Genomic DNA, 18,864 nt, shown 5'->3' with positions numbered 1-18,864 from the left:
TCTTTGCTCTCTCTGGCTGTTAACGCTGCGGCAGCTGTTTGCGTGCTTCCTCAGTGATTAGTTCCCTGACTCGCCTCAGCTTAAAACTAATTCTTAGAATAGTTTTAACTGGGGTCAGCTACCTCACCATCTCGTGAACATTTGTGACACCTCAGGGGCAGTACTGAGTTTTCAGGGATGCAGAGATGGGGAAGGAGTGGGAAGGGCAGGACTGCCCCCCTTTATTTTTCTCTCTTCTTCTTCATGTTTTTTCTTTCTTCATTTTTTCCTTTTCTTTCCACCCCACAACCCCCTCCCACTTTTCCCCCCCCAGCATTAGCAAAGGCTTCTGTTAGGTCAAATGACTGTGGAAGCATGGCTTGATTCTCGCTTTTATGCTTGAGTCAGGATTTTCCAGTAAAATACACTGGACTGCTATGGCAACGAACATAGAATATAGTCTGTTAAGGAGATGAGTCATCTGCATCTTAAAATACAGTAAGGATCAGTATTATAGTCTGGTAGCAAAATACTGATTATAGAAGGATGGAATTGAGCATATAATTATTAACAATCCAAATCAGCATGTTCTGGGAATATTGCAGATTCGATATTTCTGGTGTCCTGAGCCAGGAAAGACATTGGATATATGATGCTATGACAATCTCTGTGTCTTTCAAGATTAAAGCATTTCTGACTTACAAAAACTGTGTTTCATAATAAATAGTCTCTCAGAAACAATTTTAGCAATAAATAAAATTCTTCAGTTACTAAAATACTGGACATAGCTGTCCAGAATGTTTTCTCAGAGCCTCTATATTTTTTTCCCCTCTTCTGTCTGAGAGGGAAGATTTTCCTTTTTTTTATCCTTCTAATGAAAACATTTTTTTTAAAGTGAAGTCTTACTTAATTCCCCCATATGCCACACATTGGTAGAAAGTATCTATTTTTGTTTGTATTTACATATCAGATTCTGCCTATGGTCTTCTAAAACTTTACATTTTAAAGAAAGTGCAGAAAGCGTTCTGTTGTTCTGGTTTTTACTGTTCTGGTACTACTTTTTTTTTTTTAAGCACAATTGTGCTTAACTAAAAGCTGAAATATTGGTCACAAGATGAAGCCTAACGTTAGTTCAGTGATTTAGGGCAGTTTTGAGGTGTGGTCTAAATCAAAGCTGTTTCTGAGACTGAAAGCAATTGGGAAAGGGAAGATTTGGAAAGAGGGAGGCAGGAGCGTTTTCATTGTCCCGATTTTACCTTTCTTAGGGATATTTGCAAAGAATCGATTCAACTAAAGCTTGTGCTGCAAACTTTTAGGTGAGAAAGGTCTACGATTTTAAAAGCCACCTGCCCATGTTAATATGGGCACCCAAGCTAATATAATTTATCAGTCAACGAGAGTTATTAATATGGGTTTAAGAGTGCAGTAACAGCCTGTGAAGGCTCCTGCTCAGAGCTGACTTGCCTTAGGCAGCTGCAGGGGCAGGCAGGGTAGACCTGTGTGCCTCTGGAACGGTCTTTGGAGAGCTTTGGTGGATTCTTTCCAACAAATGTGCATTAGCAAATCTTTGAGGAGTTTCAGTCTGTCATACTCATGGAAGAGCTTAAAGATGGGGATTTATGTGGGTGTCAGCCACCATGTAAATTAGAAAATACCGTCATAGTCTTCAGGTAAAACAAAAGATGTAATTCACAGGGCAAAATTTTGGTAGTCGTATGCGGGATGGAAAAGGGTTTAGGCATTCCGGGGAAAGAATATTTTTAGTACTATTCATTATTTTGTACCCTGCATTCCAATTTTAGTGTTTTTTTCTAAATAAAAGACTATTTTAGGTATAACTGCTTGTAGACTTTTCTTTATATCTTTTGACTTTTTCAACTTACATGACTTGAACATGATTCAAAATCACAGTCAATTTACTATTTTATTTTCAGGCGATACTCCTTTTTATGCAGACTCGCTAGTAGGAACATACAGTAAAATTATGGATCATAAGAACTCGTTACATTTCCCAGATGATGTGGAAATCTCTAAGCATGCAAAGAACCTTATCTGTGCCTTTTTAACTGATAGGTAAGTGCATGTATTATTCTGATTATTTTGGATGGTATTAGTACACGTACATTGTAAAAATTAATTCCTTCCATTACTTCACCTGATTTCTGTTCAAATCTCTTCAGCACAATCTCCTGCTGTCTAGTTTTTCTTTTGGGGTGTTTTTTCCAGGTATTGTATATTATTTCTATGAGGAGTTCTGACAGCTCTTGTTAACAACACAATTTGTGCCAGACAGATTCTTCCAGTTGTGGTGTATAATACAGTAACAAACCTGTAAGGTTGAAAGTAATTTGTAAGCTCCAAGGCAGGGACCAAATTGTTGTGCTCAGTGTCTAAGCGGCTGTTACTTAAAAAAATGAAAGCAAATACTTTTATGAAAATAAGCATGTATTGACTGAGTTTGTTTAAGCTTTCTTAGAATGTTTGAACTTCTTTTCATTCACTTTGTTATATTAATTGACAAGTACAGCTAACAAACCAGCAAGAATATTGTTTTGGCTATAAATAGATCCTAGAGGTCTCCCTTTGTGGAACTGAGCCATTTATTGACATTAATATTAAGCTGTGTAAACTTGTTCTTGACCTGAACGCTTACAGTTTCTTTAGTTCCAGAAAGAAGAGATCATCTTCAGTTTTTCTGATTTAAAAAAAGAACGCTGTAGGTCCATAGTTAACTCTGGATTGATGATGCCTTCTGAGGCTTTCCTGTGGTCTCCTGAACTTGGCTACAATCTAGCCTTTATAGAATGAGAGATTAGGGAAAAAAAATTGCCTCATAATGGTTTTTGCATTCAAAGAGAGATTGTTTGCTCTGTTGAGCAAGGTCGCTGTTACTCAGGAAGGATGTGCTTTGACAGAGTTTTTCACCATTAGTAGCTGATGGGTAGAGAGAAAATATGAACAGAATTTATTAATGTAAATGCGGCAAGGTGTACTTCCACTACGTGTGTCCGCTTTCCTGTTTATATTTCATACAGTGCTCGAGAGATTTATTTGAAACAGATGCCTTCTTTCCGTATGCGTGGTCGCTGCTGAAGCACTTAAAGAAGGAATAAGCACTGACCCTATGATGTATTAGTTCTTTTTCACGCATTGTTTTTATGTCTTATTCTTGTTAGAAGATTTTAAGAGAGACTCTTCTGGCCAAACTAAAAGTTTCTTGTTGCACTTAAGGCTTATTTCACTGCAAATGTCTGCAAAAGATGTGTCAGGGTTAGTTATGGGGCAGAGGGTGGAATTCTTAAAATACTTATTTCAGTCCAGCTTTGAATAACTGTTCTGTGCAGTAAGTTAGACCTTCCTTCACTTGCGTCTTAAGGTTTGTCATGTGGTTTGGCAGACACGGAACTTCTGCAGTTTTTTTTCCCCCGAGGGTGTTGGGGGTTTGTTTGTGTTTTTAGTTTTTTCTGAGTTTTTGCCTCAGTGCTCTCTTTCTTGCTTTACTCCCCACGTGGCAGACTCCAAATTCTGGACATTTTAGCAGTCGCAGGGAGAGTGCATGCGAAGAAGCAGAGTACATTTTGTATAAGAAGCTACAGATCAGTGGTTGGTGGTTTTAATTATTTTTTTTTGTTTGACCATTAATGTGGTTAACACAGGCAGTCTTCACTGAAAGTTTCTTTGCTGCTTATGAGCAACTCAGAATTTAAATAACAAAAACCAAGTGCTATTTTTCCTGATCTGAATTTGATTGAATTGCTGTGTTTAGGGATGTGCGACTTGGGAGAAACGGGGTAGAAGAAATAAAGCATCACCCTTTCTTCAAGAGCGATCAGTGGAACTGGGACAACATTCGAGAGAGTAAGTAAATTAGCTTGAGAGTTCTGTTTTGTAGTCAGTATTTGCAATAGTAGAAATGAAAAAACTTCAGGCTGTGTAAATTAAGTATTTTTTATTTGTCAAGAATCTTGCTCAAACCTATATGTATCATTTGTCAGTAAGTGTTAGTAAATAAACATTTTTCCTACTGGAATTATCATCACCTTTATTGTGCTTTTAATGTATAGATTTCCATTTTGAACAACGGAACTGGATGTTTCAGACTTAACTAAAAAGCATGCATGTTAGGTTCTGCTGCTTTGTGACTTTTGTTATTTTGGTTTGGGTTTTGTTGTTGTTTTAATCTTCTGTAGTTAAGACAGTAGTTTTGACAACGGTCTTGTCAGTTTTACTGCTTATCATTTAAGGCATTGTGGACTTCATAGCTTCAGGCAAAAAACCAAAGTATGTCAGTTCAGATCATGAGCTCAATCGTAACTTCTAAAGTCATATATTTACTAAAGTTTCTTAAACTGATGATTGTATTTAGAGTTCTGTTCTCAAATGTGATTACCTTAGCAAATACATTTTGCGCATTAGATATTCTATGCATTAGGCCACTAATATAAAAAGAGATTTCTCTAGGAAAAAAAAAGTTCACAGTAATACTTACAGATCTGCTGCATGGTTAATACATATTTAAGTAGCAGGACAACTTACAGTCTTTTTAACATTATAGAGATACCAATATGTAGCAAGTGGCTGAATCTTGGAGTGAAGATGATCTTTTTTCCCCTTTTTATAGCTGCTGCTCCTGTTGTTCCTGAGCTTAGCAGTGATATAGATAGCAGTAATTTTGATGACATTGAGGACGACAAGGGAGACGTGGAAACCTTTCCAATCCCCAAAGCCTTCGTGGGAAACCAGCTGCCTTTTATAGGATTTACATACTATAGAGACAATTTGTATGTGATACTTTAATATACATTTTTAGAAATACATCTGCAGATGTTTCTTATATCCTGTCCTTTTTTTCCTCTCTAGATACATAATTTATTAATTGCATTATATTAATTTGTCCGCTTGTGAAGATGCAAAATGCAGAGTTTAGGCAGAATATATCATTTGCTACTAGTTTGGTTATTTTGATAAATCTGATTAAACACAGTATTTTTATATGCACAAAATTACGCAGTTTCTTAAAAAAATCTTTTAGGGTTAAAATACTGATAGATTTGTAATTTAGCCCTAAAATGGCTTCTTGTTAGTAGCTTTAGAAAAAAGTTTACGCAAGATAATAGCTTGCTAGGACTCGAATGGTTAAGAAATAATTTTATTAATCAAAAAATTACAAACTGCTATGGATTTGAAAATATACGTTACACATAAGAAAAGATTCAAATCAGAAAGATGCACTCACATGGAAGTAAAACAAGCTTCATTCCGAAAACAGCGTAGGGCAAATTAAGACTTGAGAGAATGGATTAACATGAGTTGATTGGCAAGGTTGCCGGAGTTGTTGAAAACTTGAGTAAGAGCCGGAGGGATTTGTTTTTGTTTTTGACAGGTTGCTAAGTGACTTCTCTCAGTCTTGCAGAGAAAATGAATCTGTGCAATCTAGTAAAAATGAGGTTAGTGCCTTTTTTCATAAGTATTATTGGTATGATTAACGAATTTTGTTAAGTCTGTTAAGAAAAGACAAAGTGTAAAATAAGTTTTCAAGAAATTTTGTGGGGGGCCTCTTGTTTTTTAATGATCCTCAATAAAAATGATATTTTCTATTTACAGGACAGCAGCGAGGTAAGAATATTATTTGAATTACGAAAGGAATCAAAAAATTCCTACATGATTTATGTGAATGTGAAATATCTTAAATGTTTATCCACCAAATTGATAACAGTAAACCAGTTGTATTTTGAAACTATTGTATAAGGATGAATGAATACAGATTTTTTTCTTGAATTCTTTTGGCATCTAGAATTGTTTGGAAAACAAATGTGTAAGGCTCCGTTTGCCACAAACAGCGTCACTCTTGGGAAGATTGTGAATTTTGGCTCCACACTTGCCTGAGTGATTCATGACTGATTTATTCAGAGTTTAGAAAAGTGAATTGGCACCTGCAGTGATAAAGGAATGTTTAAATCGTGCTCTCAGTTGGAGTGAGTGTATGGAGCATGTTTATCCAGCTTTTGAAGATTGACAATTGAATTCAAATTTGCAGATGACAGGAGAATGCTATGGAACTTTCATGTACTTACTTCATTATGTTACTCAGACTTTGTATTATTCAAGCGTAGATAGTGTAATTGTTAACACTTCTTAAAACTTACAACTCCTTTTCAAAGTTTAAAAAATAAGTAAAGGAAATGCATTACGTACTGACCAGCATGAATTTAAGTGCAAATGTTTATTAGACTCCACTTCATTCCTTCCTGTTGTTACTGAATAGATGAATAGTAGTTTTAGAGCTTCCCTTTTAAAAAGAAATGATACTGTTGTTTAAAATACATAGCTTCACATTTGTGGTATTTAGTTTATGTTGTGATAGTAGATGTAGTTGGTAAAATTTTGCATTTCACTTCTGACAACTTTTTTTATTTGTATTTTCTCAAGCAATGAATCTCCAGTTTTGATGTCCTTTTCGGTGTCCCTGTTCTGGGATTCTTCTAATTGTAGCGATTATAAAGTGTTTTAGAAAACCACATTTTTACATTTCATGTTTGGGGAGGTAGAGGAGGAGGGGGAAGGGTGGAAAATGCATTTGAAAGCCTGAAGACATAAGGGAAATCCAGAATTTATTATTTATCATTTATTTCATTAATTGTTGGGTACTTGACTCACAATTACTTTTTAATATTTTAGTAAGCAAAACAAAGCATTCCTTAACCTGAAAAGTGTTCATTAGCTTCTATACGTGTTAGACCAAGAAATTCTTCTTTATGTGAGGTCATTGAGCATGCTTAGTAATAGTCTCTGAATATTGTCCAATTTGGTCGTGTGCCTCCCTTTTTATTTTTTAATTTTATTTAGAAAAGACTATCACAAAAATTCTGCTGCAGTGTAAAGTCTCTGTCTACGGAGAAAGCGTACAGCAAAGGGCCAGTAACAATATTTTATAGAAATTTTCTGACTCACAGTCTATGGCACGTGATTCTGCAATGGTTAGATTTAATGTAGCGTGCAGCAAATTTCGTTGCTATGGATCTGTGTCTTTAAAATTATCAGGATGAATACTTTGTAAAGATGTCACCTTCTTGTGATGGTTTTAAAATAATACAGTGGAAGGTTGAATTCGTTTTCCTCGCTTTCCCTTTTTTTGTCATTTAATTGAATTACCCTTGGTTTATGTGATAGCATTTTTATATGTGGGCCATGCTTTTTTGACATTTTACAGTTTCAGAAAAAACTAAGCAAGTTAGAAGAACAGCTCAGTAACGAATTACAAGCCAAAGATGAACTAGAACAGAAGTACAGGTGAGACTGTTTTGATGTGTTTGGTATGTTTATAAAGTTTTATTATATCTTTTGGTTTTGAATGCTTAAAAGCATTTTAATCCACTTCAGGGATTCCCAACTCTGCAAGCAGACCTCGCTGTAAATTGCTGGCTTAATTCTTGCTGTTCTTGTGACTGCTGTTTTATTTGGGCTTTGCATTGCTGTTTTTTTCCTTAACTCTCCATAAGAATCTCTCTGTTGTTTGAGTGATTTCCCCAGTCCTTGAAGTTTCATGTGATTGCTGAAAATGGAGTATCTTACGTAACATTAATGAAACAATTCCAAACATTCTAATTTCTGTATAATCAGCCAGGTTTAAAAATATTTTTCAAATTTCTTCAGGTCTACTAATACTCGTTTAGAGAAGATAGTGAAAGAGCTAGATGAAGAGGTACGTCCGTAATTATTTCTTATTGGAATTAGTAACATTTGTGTGTGGCTTTTTTCCTTAGAATAACGGCAAATTACTTTTGAGTAGCTGTGTATTTATAGCAAGAAATACCGGTTGATTTCTTGATATTCACAAGCATGAAATTGTTGTCACTGCTAAAATATTTTCATCGTGATTTCCTTTCCTACAACTATGCATTTGTTTCCAGAACTCGTTTTTTACTGTGTTTTTAATTTGGAGGACAGCATGGTATAAATATCCCATATACGACTTTAAATTGAAGACGTGAGGGTAATGTTAGAAGAGGAGGATCATTCTTTGCATTGTGCAAACAGTGTCAGTTAAAAGGACCCTATTTCTTGCCCCACTGTGCGCCTTAGTGCTACTACAAATTTGTCATCTCTTTAGTGGATGTGTATGACTTAATTTACTGCTCATCCAGGCACATGTCAAGCCCTTACATCACATGTATGTTTCTGCGCTTCTGGAGTGGCTGCTGGGCAGGTTTACCAGATTCGTCAAATCCAAACAATCGGTCTTTAAATTGTAAAAGCTCCTGGCCGTAGCCAGCCCTGTCCTGGGTTGGGTTTGACCATGTGTTCTGATATGATGCCGTGTTTGCGGCAGGCAAATGGACTGTGCCTTTCTCCATTACAAACTAAACTGAGTGCGTGAGCTGTCTTTTTATCATTTAAAGAATACCACTCTTCCATATGTACTAAGTGGTGTTTTTTTTTTTTAAAAATATATCCAGATAACTTCAAGGAAGAATGTAGAGTCTGCAGTCAGACAGTTAGAAAGAGAGAAGGCTCTTCTTCAGCATAAGAATACAGAGTACCAGAGAAAAGCAGAACATGAGGCAGATAAGAAACGCAATTTGGAAAACGAGGGTATGTTGAACCATGCTTGAAGTGGGTTTTTAAAAGATAAAATAAATGAATTCTAGTTCAAATTGATGCTTTTTCATGACAGTGATTAACAATGTTGAATTGTTTTTGTTGTAGTTAACAGTTTGAAAGACCAGCTTGAAGATCTAAAAAAGAGGAATCAGAACTCTCAAATATCCAATGAGAAAATCAATCAACTACAAAGACAGGCATGCCAACTTTATTGTGTATATTTTAAAATAATAGCTGTTTGAAGTACAGATTTATTTTTTTTTAAAGTTTAAAAGCTCTTCTTTCTTGTCATGTTTTGGTGTTCAAAAATAATCTTAAAATACACTCCTTTCTATTTCTTTAATCCATAAAATCTAGTATTCTGTAGCAGAAATGGTAGTTGTTATATTTTAATTGTTTCTGAAGTATGTTTTTATCAATCTTTAGTTGGATGAAGCCAATTCTTTGCTGCGGTCAGAGTCAGATACTGCAGCCAGGTTAAGGAAGAACCAGACGGAAAGCACGAAGCAAATCCAGCAGCTGGAAGCTAATAATAGAGAGCTACAAGATAAGAACTGCCTGCTAGAGAACGCGAAACTCAAACTGGAGAAGGACTTTCTCAATCTTCAGTCAGCTCTAGAATCAGAAAGGAGAGATCGAAGTCATGGATCAGAGATTATCAGTGATTTACAAGGTACTCCTGCACATCTTCTGAAGTTAAGCTTCCTTCTTGTTTTAGAAATAAAAAATAGGTTTGGGTGGTATTATTTGAGCTTCAGATTGTGACTAGATTAATGTGCTATTCTAAACAATCTTATGTTAGTGTGGACGCTCATTTAAGAGAAAATGTTGATAACATTTGTAAAATGTTATTGTTAACTTTTAAAATCACCCCAAAGGGAGATGTTCTTAATAGTCAGAAGCTGTTATATCTGAAAAACGTTATCTCTAAGTAGATAAAGTACATTGTTTTTTCACATACTGCCCAGCCTCATTGATGTTCTGGTCATTTTTAGGTCGAATATCTAGCCTCGAGGAAGAAGTAAAAAATGGAAAAAGTGCATTAGCCAAACTGGAAATGGAGAAGAGACAATTGCAGGAGAAAATTACAGATTTAGAAAAGGTAACAGCACTTCTAAGGGAACGTTGGTGTTACATTCTTACAGAACTTTTAAATTTGCACTTTTATTACTTGACACGTGGAGAGAAAATCTATGCAAAAAGTCAGCCTTGTTTTCAGTGTTTATTCTTTTTCTTTTATTTTTTTGTTTATTGTTGGTGAAAAAAGGACATCATTTCTCTTATGATCATAATATGTTATACTTCTAAAGTACATAATAATGTACTCCAGTGTGTAGCTTAACAGTGCACTAGTAACAGTTCATTTCATCTGTTGTTTTTTTTTTAAACTCTGAATATTGCCAAAAATAAAAAAGCTTCTAGTATTGTTTTTGCAAATTTGTCATTGAAACAAAAGTATTGAAAAAATTCTTCAATAAACTTAATCTTTGAGCCACTCTTATTACAGAATGTTGGTTGCCAAGGCAGGAATTCTGTAATTGTTTACAACGGGGGATGTCATTGTGCATTTTTGGAGCTCTTTGCCATCCATAGAAAAACATTTGTAGAAATGAGTTCTGGGTTAGCTCCTTAGAATCGGAGCACTCTCTTCTACTGTCAGCACACTTCCAAGCAGCATGTTACTGTTGTCTGAAATTTTGTCTTTAACCTGGTGTGTCTAATGTTTTATTTCAATGTCATTTTTTCTTTAACAGGAAAAGAGCAACATGGAAATAGATATGACGTATAAATTCAAAGTTATGCAGCAGAACCTTGAACAAGAAGAAGCTGAACATAAAGCCACAAAAGCAAGATTAGCAGACAAAAATAAGATCTATGAATCTATAGAGGAAGCAAAATCTGAAGCCATGAAAGGTATGTATTTAACATCACAGTTGGACTTAAGTGTAAATTATACAAAGTAGATCATATAATCTTTTGATGCTAGTGGAAGCCTAAGTGTAGGCTTTTTTCCTTTGTTCCCCTGTTCTTTTTAAATAGCATTCGTGCCTTAAAAATCAGTCATAGGCCCTTTATCCTTGCTTTGCTAGGTTAAAGACATACTGGTTTATTCTCGGAGTACAACAGGTTCTCCATTGCACACACCACTAATTCATTTCTGTGCCAGTGTATTCTGAATTATTTTTTCTTAAATTTCCTTAAATTAAAATTGCTTGAAACATTTTTGTTGAGAGCTTATCTGTGTTCTTACTCCATATACTCATACCTTTTTGTTCTTCCTAAGTAAAATACATGTCAGCAACTTAACAATTTAAATACGTAGACCAGATAGAGTTAGAAATGGCAAAGCCTTTGCTACGCTTCCATAGTCACCGTGCATATTCTGCTGCATGTCATGACAACTGAAATCTCTTGGAGAGAGGGATAATTACCAAACAAATACAGATGGCTCTTAATTTTTAATTAAATGGCTTATGTTTATTGCAGCTCCTTAAAAAGCTACCTACAGATCCTATCCTTCCAATTGCAAAGCGTTCGCACAAAAAATTTTGAGCATGCAGATGTTCAAAAGAAGCACAAATGATTCTGTGATAACGGCTGAATCACTTGGCGTATCAGGCTCCCGAACAGCTACATTTTATATGATTTCAAATTACCATAGTCAAAGCAACACTTCAATGCACTTAGATGGAATATTTTTAAAAATCCACCCTTTTTATCCATCTCAGATGTGTTGCAGATAAACTGGAAGTTATCTTGAAGCTCAAAAGTAGGAAATAGCTGTCGGTCGGGAATGCTCGCAAAAGCTTCCTCTGGGTGTGGGTTTACTGTGAAAATTTTAATGAATCACTTTTCGGCAATCTTTCTCTTCATTGTTCAAAGGATAAACATGTTGGTTATTGTTAATAGGGGATATACGTCCTCCTCCTCCTCCCCTCACCCTCCAAAATCTGCTGGCTTATGCTGACTGACATCTTACATCTCTTACTTCACAGAAATGGAAAAGAAACTTTTGGAAGAGAGGGCTTTGAAGCAAAAAGTAGAAAATCGGTTGTTAGAAGCTGAAAAGCAGCGCTCCATGTTGGACTGTGATCTCAAACAATCACAACAGAAAATCAATGAGCTCCTTCGGCAAAAGGATATCCTAAATGAAGATGTAAGGAACAATGACAAAAGGAGTCTTGAGTGGAACCTTGTTTTCAATGTCGTAATATTTTCCCTGCTATAGCTGTATTTAGGAATGAATGTATTTGTGAATGAAAATATTTAGGAATGAACACTTGTGAATGAAAATGGCAGCAACTTTTTCCTTCTCTGCATTTGGAGCTTTAAAAAGTCTGTTTTGTGTCGTGTGGTTTCGTTTTTCTGGAACATTTCAGAGTTACTGATTCTGGAATGTAAAATGCTGTGAGATTGACATGAAAAAACTAGCTTATTTATTGTGTACTAATGCCTGTATTCAGGAGACAGCTTTGACTTATGAAAAGACGGGAGCGTGTTGTACAAAAGTGCAGAGAAAATCATTAACAGACACTGTTTAAATGTTGCTTTCCTGTGTAAGTCTGTAAAATTCACAGATTTCTGTTTGTTTTTCAGGTAAAAAACCTGACATTAAAAATAGAGCAAGAAACACAAAAGCGCTGTCTCACTCAAAATGACCTCAAGATGCAAACGCAGCAGGTCAACACCCTGAAAATGTCAGAGAAGCAGTTAAAACAGGAGAATAACCATCTTCAGGAAATCAAGTTAAGCCTGGAAAAACAAAATAACGAGCTCCGCAAGTATGCAAAGTTGCTCTTTATTTTTTAGTAATGTTACTGATTTGTAATTATTTTTTGGCAAAAGCTGAGAGCAATATTAATTTTTAAAATTTGCTGCACAGAATGTGCTATTCTGCAGTGCAAAACTTAACTGTATTTTAAAATAATTTACAGTGACTATAGCTGAGTGATTACCCTAGTGATTCAGCAGATTTGTAGTAAAATAATTTTGTTACCCTGAGTGTCTTAAAAAAACCCATCTTAAAAGCAAAGAGTGTGAGGACTTCAGAGAAACACCTATTTAATAAACAGTCTGGGAATTTATTTATTTTTTTTTTTTTAATGATGTAAGACTTCAACGAAGAGGAAACTTAATGGCATTATTAGTCCAGGACAGCTTATTAGAGTTGGAAATGAATACTAATACAGAGCTGTGAAGTGCAACCATTGGAAAATATCCGCTACTACAGATGTTTAAACACATCTGTTGTGCCTTCAAATAAGAGTTGTGTTAAATCCCAGCAGTTCTTCAAGGTCTTACAAGCAATATTTGCACCTGATAATAAATAAATAAATAATTTTTTAACATAAAGAGAATTCATGTGAATGAAAAGGCGGTTTAGCACATACATCAGATGAATCTCATTCTTAGCCCCTTTATGCCTTCTGATGGTTTATCTCCTTGTGCTTCACCTTTTCTCTCAGCGAGATGCAGTTATTCACCTAGAAGGCGGCTACGTGTGACGGTTGCTGTAATGTGAAACGCTGGCAGAAACCTTTTCTGCTACATTATTACTGTTCTTTGTTACGGACTGACTAATTGACTTTCTGAGTTGTTTTAATAACAGATGAATTCAAGAAATGATGCGTGTCAAAGCATACAGACGTGTTTTCACAGACTGAGCTTTAACAAACGAGACCCAAAACAACCCGTCAGATCAATGACGTTTTACATGGAAATAAGATTCTGTCGGTGGCTGTTTGTTTTATCAGTGTCCCTTACTGGTTAAATTATGTGACACTGTTGTAGTCAGCGTGTTTAAACAGACTTCTTATTAGTGCATTTTTCTCAGCTGTACAAGTGAAAAAGAGACCAGGTACCCAGAGGAAGCCTCAAGTTTAATTGCTGACCATACTTTGGTCAGGAAAATGACTGAAGATCTTAAGAGCGTGTACGCTGTCTTTTCTATTTATTGGTTTGGAATATCTTCATCTCTTTTAAAGTATGTTATTCCTTTCTAGGGAACGTCAAGATGCAGATGGACAAATGAAAGAGCTTCAAGACCAACTTGAGGCTGAACAGTATTTCTCAGTATGTTTTATGCTTCTTTATTTTTATACTAATATGTTTACTAAGTAGAATGTTAGCTTTTCTTCTTCCTCCTCAGCCATCAGGCGTTTCACAGCTATAACCTAAAGCTAATCCTTTTTCTTGTGTCTGTCTTCAGTCTCGTCTGCAGCCTTGTTAAAATCTAAATTCTACCTCCCTCCCTCTGACAAAGATCTAAAATAGTAAAAAAAAAATAAATTACTGATTTTTTTTCTTGTTTCTGATACTACTTATTTTCTGTCAAATAGGGATATTCACATTGAGAGTCTCTTTAACAGTATGGCTACAAACATAAAATGTTTATCATACACCTATCCATTCACAAAAAATAAATAACAAAAAAGTAAAACAACAAAAACATATTTGGGTATGATCTTTTATTAAATTTAGAGAAGACATTGCACAATTATATTCTAATTAAATGTGTGATTAAAGAATTGCATACAGTGTTATCTTGTATCATTTTTTGTGTACCTTCAAGCTGGAATATGCAAGTCACGTCCTTTTCTATCCAACTTTAAATTTTAGACTCTGTACAAGACGCAAGTTCGAGAACTTAAAGAAGAATGTGAGGAAAAGACCAAACTTTGTAAAGAAATGCAGCAAAAGATACAAGAGTTACAGGATGAGAGGTAGATTTTACTAGTCGTACTACTGATTAGGAAGACATTTTGTTGTTTGTCTTGGGGTTTTATTTTGGGTTTGTTTTTTTTTTACTTCCCCCCTGTCATAACCTCTGATTTATTAAGTTAATAGAGTTAACAGTATGTATCAATAATTTGCAGAGATTCCTTGGCTGCTCAGCTAGAGATTACTTTGACAAAAGCAGATTCGGAACAACTTGCACGTTCCATCGCTGAAGAACAGTACTCCGATTTGGAAAAAGAGAAGATTATGAAAGAGCTGGAGATTAAAGAGATGATGGCTAGGCATAAACAGGAGCTGACTGAGAAAGATGCCACCATAGCCTCTGTGAGTAATATGAATCGTAATTTTGATAGTGGTTTACACGGGTTTGAGTTTTATTTGCAGTTTGAGTTATCTATTGTTATTTAGCATACTAAGATAGGATATACAAGTATATCTGACATTTTAAAAGTACTTATTTTCTATGAATGAAATTAAAAAAAAATCTCTTATCATGTTTCTTCCATGCGTATCTCTGATTGTTCTTTCTTCTGTGCCCTTACCCCTCTTACAGCTAGTCCTCTTATCCTTACCCTGGTATCAGCCTGGAGCATTTCCTTCTGTCCTCTAATGCTTTCATATGCCAAATGTGTTTTCTTAAATAGTCGCATGTACTTTTTGTTTTGTAGTTGGAGGAAGCAAACAGGACACTAACTAGTGATGTGGCTAATCTGGCTAACGAGAAAGAAGAACTAAACAATAAACTGAAGGAAGTACAAGAACGTATGTATTCTCTGAACCAAACGTAATATAATTTGAAACCAGTTTTGTTCTTCAATAGTACCATTTTCTTTTGTAATGAGCGTTCATAGATTTATTTTTTTTTGTTTTTATTACCTTGCTACAGAAATTACAAAGCTAAAAGAAGAAGAAGCAAATGTAGGAAATATTAAAGCACAATTTGAGAAACAGTTGTTGAATGAAAGAACATTGAAAACCCAGGTAAGCAAATGTATCTAAATGAATGAAGAGAATAGTATTCATGAATCAAATAATTTTTAATAGGAAACTCCCTGTGTTAAACTATCTATATATACTGTTAACACTCTATTCTTTTTTGCCCCAAAACAAAATTTTTTTTTTTTTTTTGCTTCTATTAAGTTGGGCTTTCAGTGTAGTGAAACTGCATCCTCATGATTTATTATAGAAGAACTCCTAATCCAGATGAGTCCACCAGCAAAAATTTTCCTTTCAGTCAAATGAACTCATATTTTACTAGTTTCCATCTTGATTTATATTCTATAAGTTCCATAAAACAGTGTATTTCTGATTATTTTTAGAAGAAGTGGCATTTTAATCTAAAGGTACATTTTGGGACTAGCTAATGGAAACCGAAGAGAATATTTAAATGATAGAAGTGTTCAAAGCAAACACTTGCTTAAAGTGAAAATGGCATCATTACCTTCTTTTCAGTTTTGAGTAATACATTGAATTAAAGCAACTTTATAGTACCAGATATGCAGGGGTCTTGGTTTACAGTTAGATTAAAAGTAGTAGAGAAGACACAGTTTCTTCATGATATAACTTTGTGTATTTATTGGTGTGGGTTTTGTCATTTTTTTTTTTTTTCCCCGCGGGAAGGCTGTGAATAAACTCGCTGAGATCATGAATCGGAAGGGTCCAGTCAAACGTGGAGCTGACACTGATGTACGGCGGAAGGAAAAGGAAAATAGGAAACTGCATATGGAACTGAAGTCTGAACGAGAAAAGTTAACCCAAATGATGATCAAATATCAGAAGGAAATAAATGAAATGCAGGCGGTAAGATCATTTTGCGAATATAAACACTGATAGCATTTTCTGTAATTCTCATTGAGTTGATACAGGCTTTAAGGTAGTATAAACAGTCTCTATTCCTCAATTTCCCATGACCAAAAGAAATACATAGTGTTTAGAGAGAAAGATTGACTGAGAAGTCTGTGTAATTTTCTATTTATTTTTTTTCTGAGTAACCGAGTATTGTGATAACAGGAAATCTTGTCATTTATCCATACAGCAAATAGCAGAAGAGAGTCAGATACGGATTGAACTCCAGATGACTCTGGACAGCAAAGACAGTGACATTGAACAGCTTCGTTCACAGCTACAGTCATTACACATTGGTCTAGACAACAGTAGCATAGGCAGTGGACCTGGAGATGCTGAAGCAGATGATGGCTTCCCTGGTATGTTAATTTTATTAATATATCTGCATTAATTGGGTTTATATCAGTGTTTTACTGTAGAAGCTGAAGGATTAAGTTAACCACCTGATGATTCTGTGGCTTTTCATCTTCAGGTGTTTCTACCGTCTTATTAATGCTTTGAATAGTGATCACTATCCACCTACTAACTTAATCTGTCCGTAATCACATTTCATCTTCCATTTATTTATAGAAATTTCTTTTAAAAATTCTTTTGTACCCTATTAAAAAACTAAGTATTTTTTCCACTTTATTGTGGTGGTTACTTTGCAATTACCGTGTTACATGATGAAATGTAAAACTAATACTGTCTCTTCTTAGACATTCTATTTTGACTTCTTTTCTACTTTTTTCCTCCTTTATGCTTTATGTTTAGTCCATATCACTCAGTCCCACACTATGGAATCCATGTCTTTTACCTACCAGCACTCTTCTACCTCTGTCAGTATTGCCACTAAGCCTTCCAGTTCTCGCATGCTTCTCGATTCTGATTCTGACTCAGAGGAAGAACCTTTGTCTTGTTCCCACAGCCCTACAGAAGTTGATAGCACAGGTGACATCCCCGAGAACTCTGGTTTTGTTCTTACTGTGTCCTTTTCTCTGTTTCAAAACTAACACTATTAATACATTATTAAAAAACAAATCTGGCAGTAGACACACTGCAGTGTCAGTGAATGTTGCTCTGAAAGACATGAAAAAAGTTTGCATGAACAAATAACTGGCCTGTTTTCTCTAAATGTTTACATTACAGATGCTTGCTGCCATTTATACAACCACTGTTTGTATTAAAGTATTGAATAAATGAGCCTTATGGCCTTGTTTTCAAGGCAGCCTCTACCCAGTATCTGCAGCTGTCTCTATGACCCGAAGATACTGGATACCAAAAAGTCACATCTTTGTGTTTAAGTGAAGCGTAGAGACATCTAACTCCTCACCATCTAAATGTACCTTACTTGCTCATAGAAATGTACTCTTCCAAGTATTACATTATTTTGCCTTATTTCGAATCTTACGTTTGATTCTTGTGTGGTAAGGCAAGCAAAATTTATTCATTTTTCCAGATACATAAAGCATATAATAAGATCATATGGCTCTGGTAAAACAGAGCTTTGTTGTACTAATTTATAGTCATTTTATATGACTACACATACACTGTGTTGAACAAAACTTCTGTTTAGTGTTAATGTCAGGGGTGGGTTTTTTAATTACATTCAAATTTCTGTATTTCACTTGAGGTTCCTTTAAAGTGTGAATACCTTTCCACTGAAGGCAAAACTTGTTCTGGAATATTGACATTCCTTCATCAAACTAGCCTAAAGAATAGCGCACTTCCTCTGTTTTCCTCATTCTGTGGTTTTTGCTATGAGGCTTCTAATAAAAGAATCATTAAGTGCATACATAATTCTTTTCTTGTTAGCTGCTGTTGTGGTATCTGCATGGTTTTGTTTTGTTCTAAAGCAAAAATCATATCTAAGCTAGGACTTTTTTCTGACATCATTACAACAGATTTGAGGTACGACGGTTGTGTTTTGTTGTTGTTTTCCCTCCTAGTACTTATAAGCATGTACTGTGAAAGTTTTGGAATATTCTGGCCTTTCTCTGATCTGTTGCTATAGAATGGACACTAGAAATGAAGAAATGTAACCAAAACTATCATTTTGTCCAGTTTCATGTGACAGTATTAGAGATTACAGAGAAAAATAGGAACAATATTAATGCATATTTTTTCATACCATTAAGAAACTACACGTTTCCTGGATGTGGGGAAGGATTTTTTTTTACATTAGCATTATGCGCGCTACCCTTTGTATCAGGTGTAGTTGAAAGGAACAATTTAAAGTGGCAGGTATGAGGCAAAATATACGTTACAGAACGACTTCGTGTACTTGGTATGTACATTAAACTGTGTCAGCAACAGTAATGCTTATAGAGCAGTAAACTTTGAAGACAGCACATATCTGAATAAATAACCTTGCTTCAGGTCTCCAGACAAAATGAGAATTCTGTGAACATCTATTAACTATTTGTTATGCTATGTTAAACATGGGCAGGAGCCTGCAGATGCCCTCTGATGAGAAAGAAAATAGCTTTTGCGATTTAGGAGCATGTTTATGCTCCTTTCATGGTTTTGTGTTTGTTAATAATTAAGGCCTTCAGTATTTTTGACGTGGAGGTTCCTCAGCATCAGTGGAGGTTGTCTGCCAGGGTGGGAAACTCATTAGAGAAATAATATTGCAATTGAGTAGTTCCTCTCAATAAAACATAGGGGAAAGAAATGCTTGTATTAAGCGCAGCTATAAAAATAGGATCAAAGGCTATGAGA

At 35.2% G+C, this 18,864-nt stretch overlaps 1 protein-coding gene across 5 annotated transcripts in view; it reads left to right on the top strand.

Moving 5' to 3' along the window:
* The window catches only part of ROCK2 (Rho associated coiled-coil containing protein kinase 2), a 100,130-nt gene that overhangs the window by 72,657 nt on the left and 8,609 nt on the right, over positions 1-18,864 (top strand). For 3 of the 5 annotated variants that reach the window (XM_074581854.1, XM_074581850.1, XM_074581851.1), the window contains 21 exons: positions 1,914-2,052; positions 3,746-3,837; positions 4,601-4,760; positions 5,363-5,426; positions 7,190-7,269; positions 7,633-7,681; positions 8,436-8,571; positions 8,686-8,777; positions 9,007-9,253; positions 9,576-9,682; positions 10,335-10,494; positions 11,577-11,737; positions 12,178-12,362; positions 13,584-13,653; positions 14,200-14,303; positions 14,457-14,643; positions 14,988-15,081; positions 15,206-15,300; positions 15,940-16,119; positions 16,355-16,523; positions 16,918-17,094. In XM_074581854.1, the coding sequence (XP_074437955.1) occupies positions 1,914-2,052; positions 3,746-3,837; positions 4,601-4,760; positions 5,363-5,426; positions 7,190-7,269; positions 7,633-7,681; positions 8,436-8,571; positions 8,686-8,777; positions 9,007-9,253; positions 9,576-9,682; positions 10,335-10,494; positions 11,577-11,737; positions 12,178-12,362; positions 13,584-13,653; positions 14,200-14,303; positions 14,457-14,643; positions 14,988-15,081; positions 15,206-15,300; positions 15,940-16,119; positions 16,355-16,523; positions 16,918-17,094 (2,748 nt within the window). The remainder of the gene's footprint in view (positions 1-1,913; positions 2,053-3,745; positions 3,838-4,600; positions 4,761-5,362; positions 5,427-7,189; positions 7,270-7,632; positions 7,682-8,435; positions 8,572-8,685; positions 8,778-9,006; positions 9,254-9,575; positions 9,683-10,334; positions 10,495-11,576; positions 11,738-12,177; positions 12,363-13,583; positions 13,654-14,199; positions 14,304-14,456; positions 14,644-14,987; positions 15,082-15,205; positions 15,301-15,939; positions 16,120-16,354; positions 16,524-16,917; positions 17,095-18,864) is intronic. The other 2 variants (XM_074581853.1, XM_074581852.1) reach the window with 1 other exon arrangement.

This window comes from Larus michahellis, chromosome 3 (assembly GCF_964199755.1).
Source record: "Larus michahellis chromosome 3, bLarMic1.1, whole genome shotgun sequence".
NCBI classification, from domain to species: domain Eukaryota; kingdom Metazoa; phylum Chordata; class Aves; order Charadriiformes; family Laridae; genus Larus; species Larus michahellis.
Note: the sequence above shows the minus strand (reverse complement) of the source record. Positions and strands in the feature narration are given on the sequence as shown.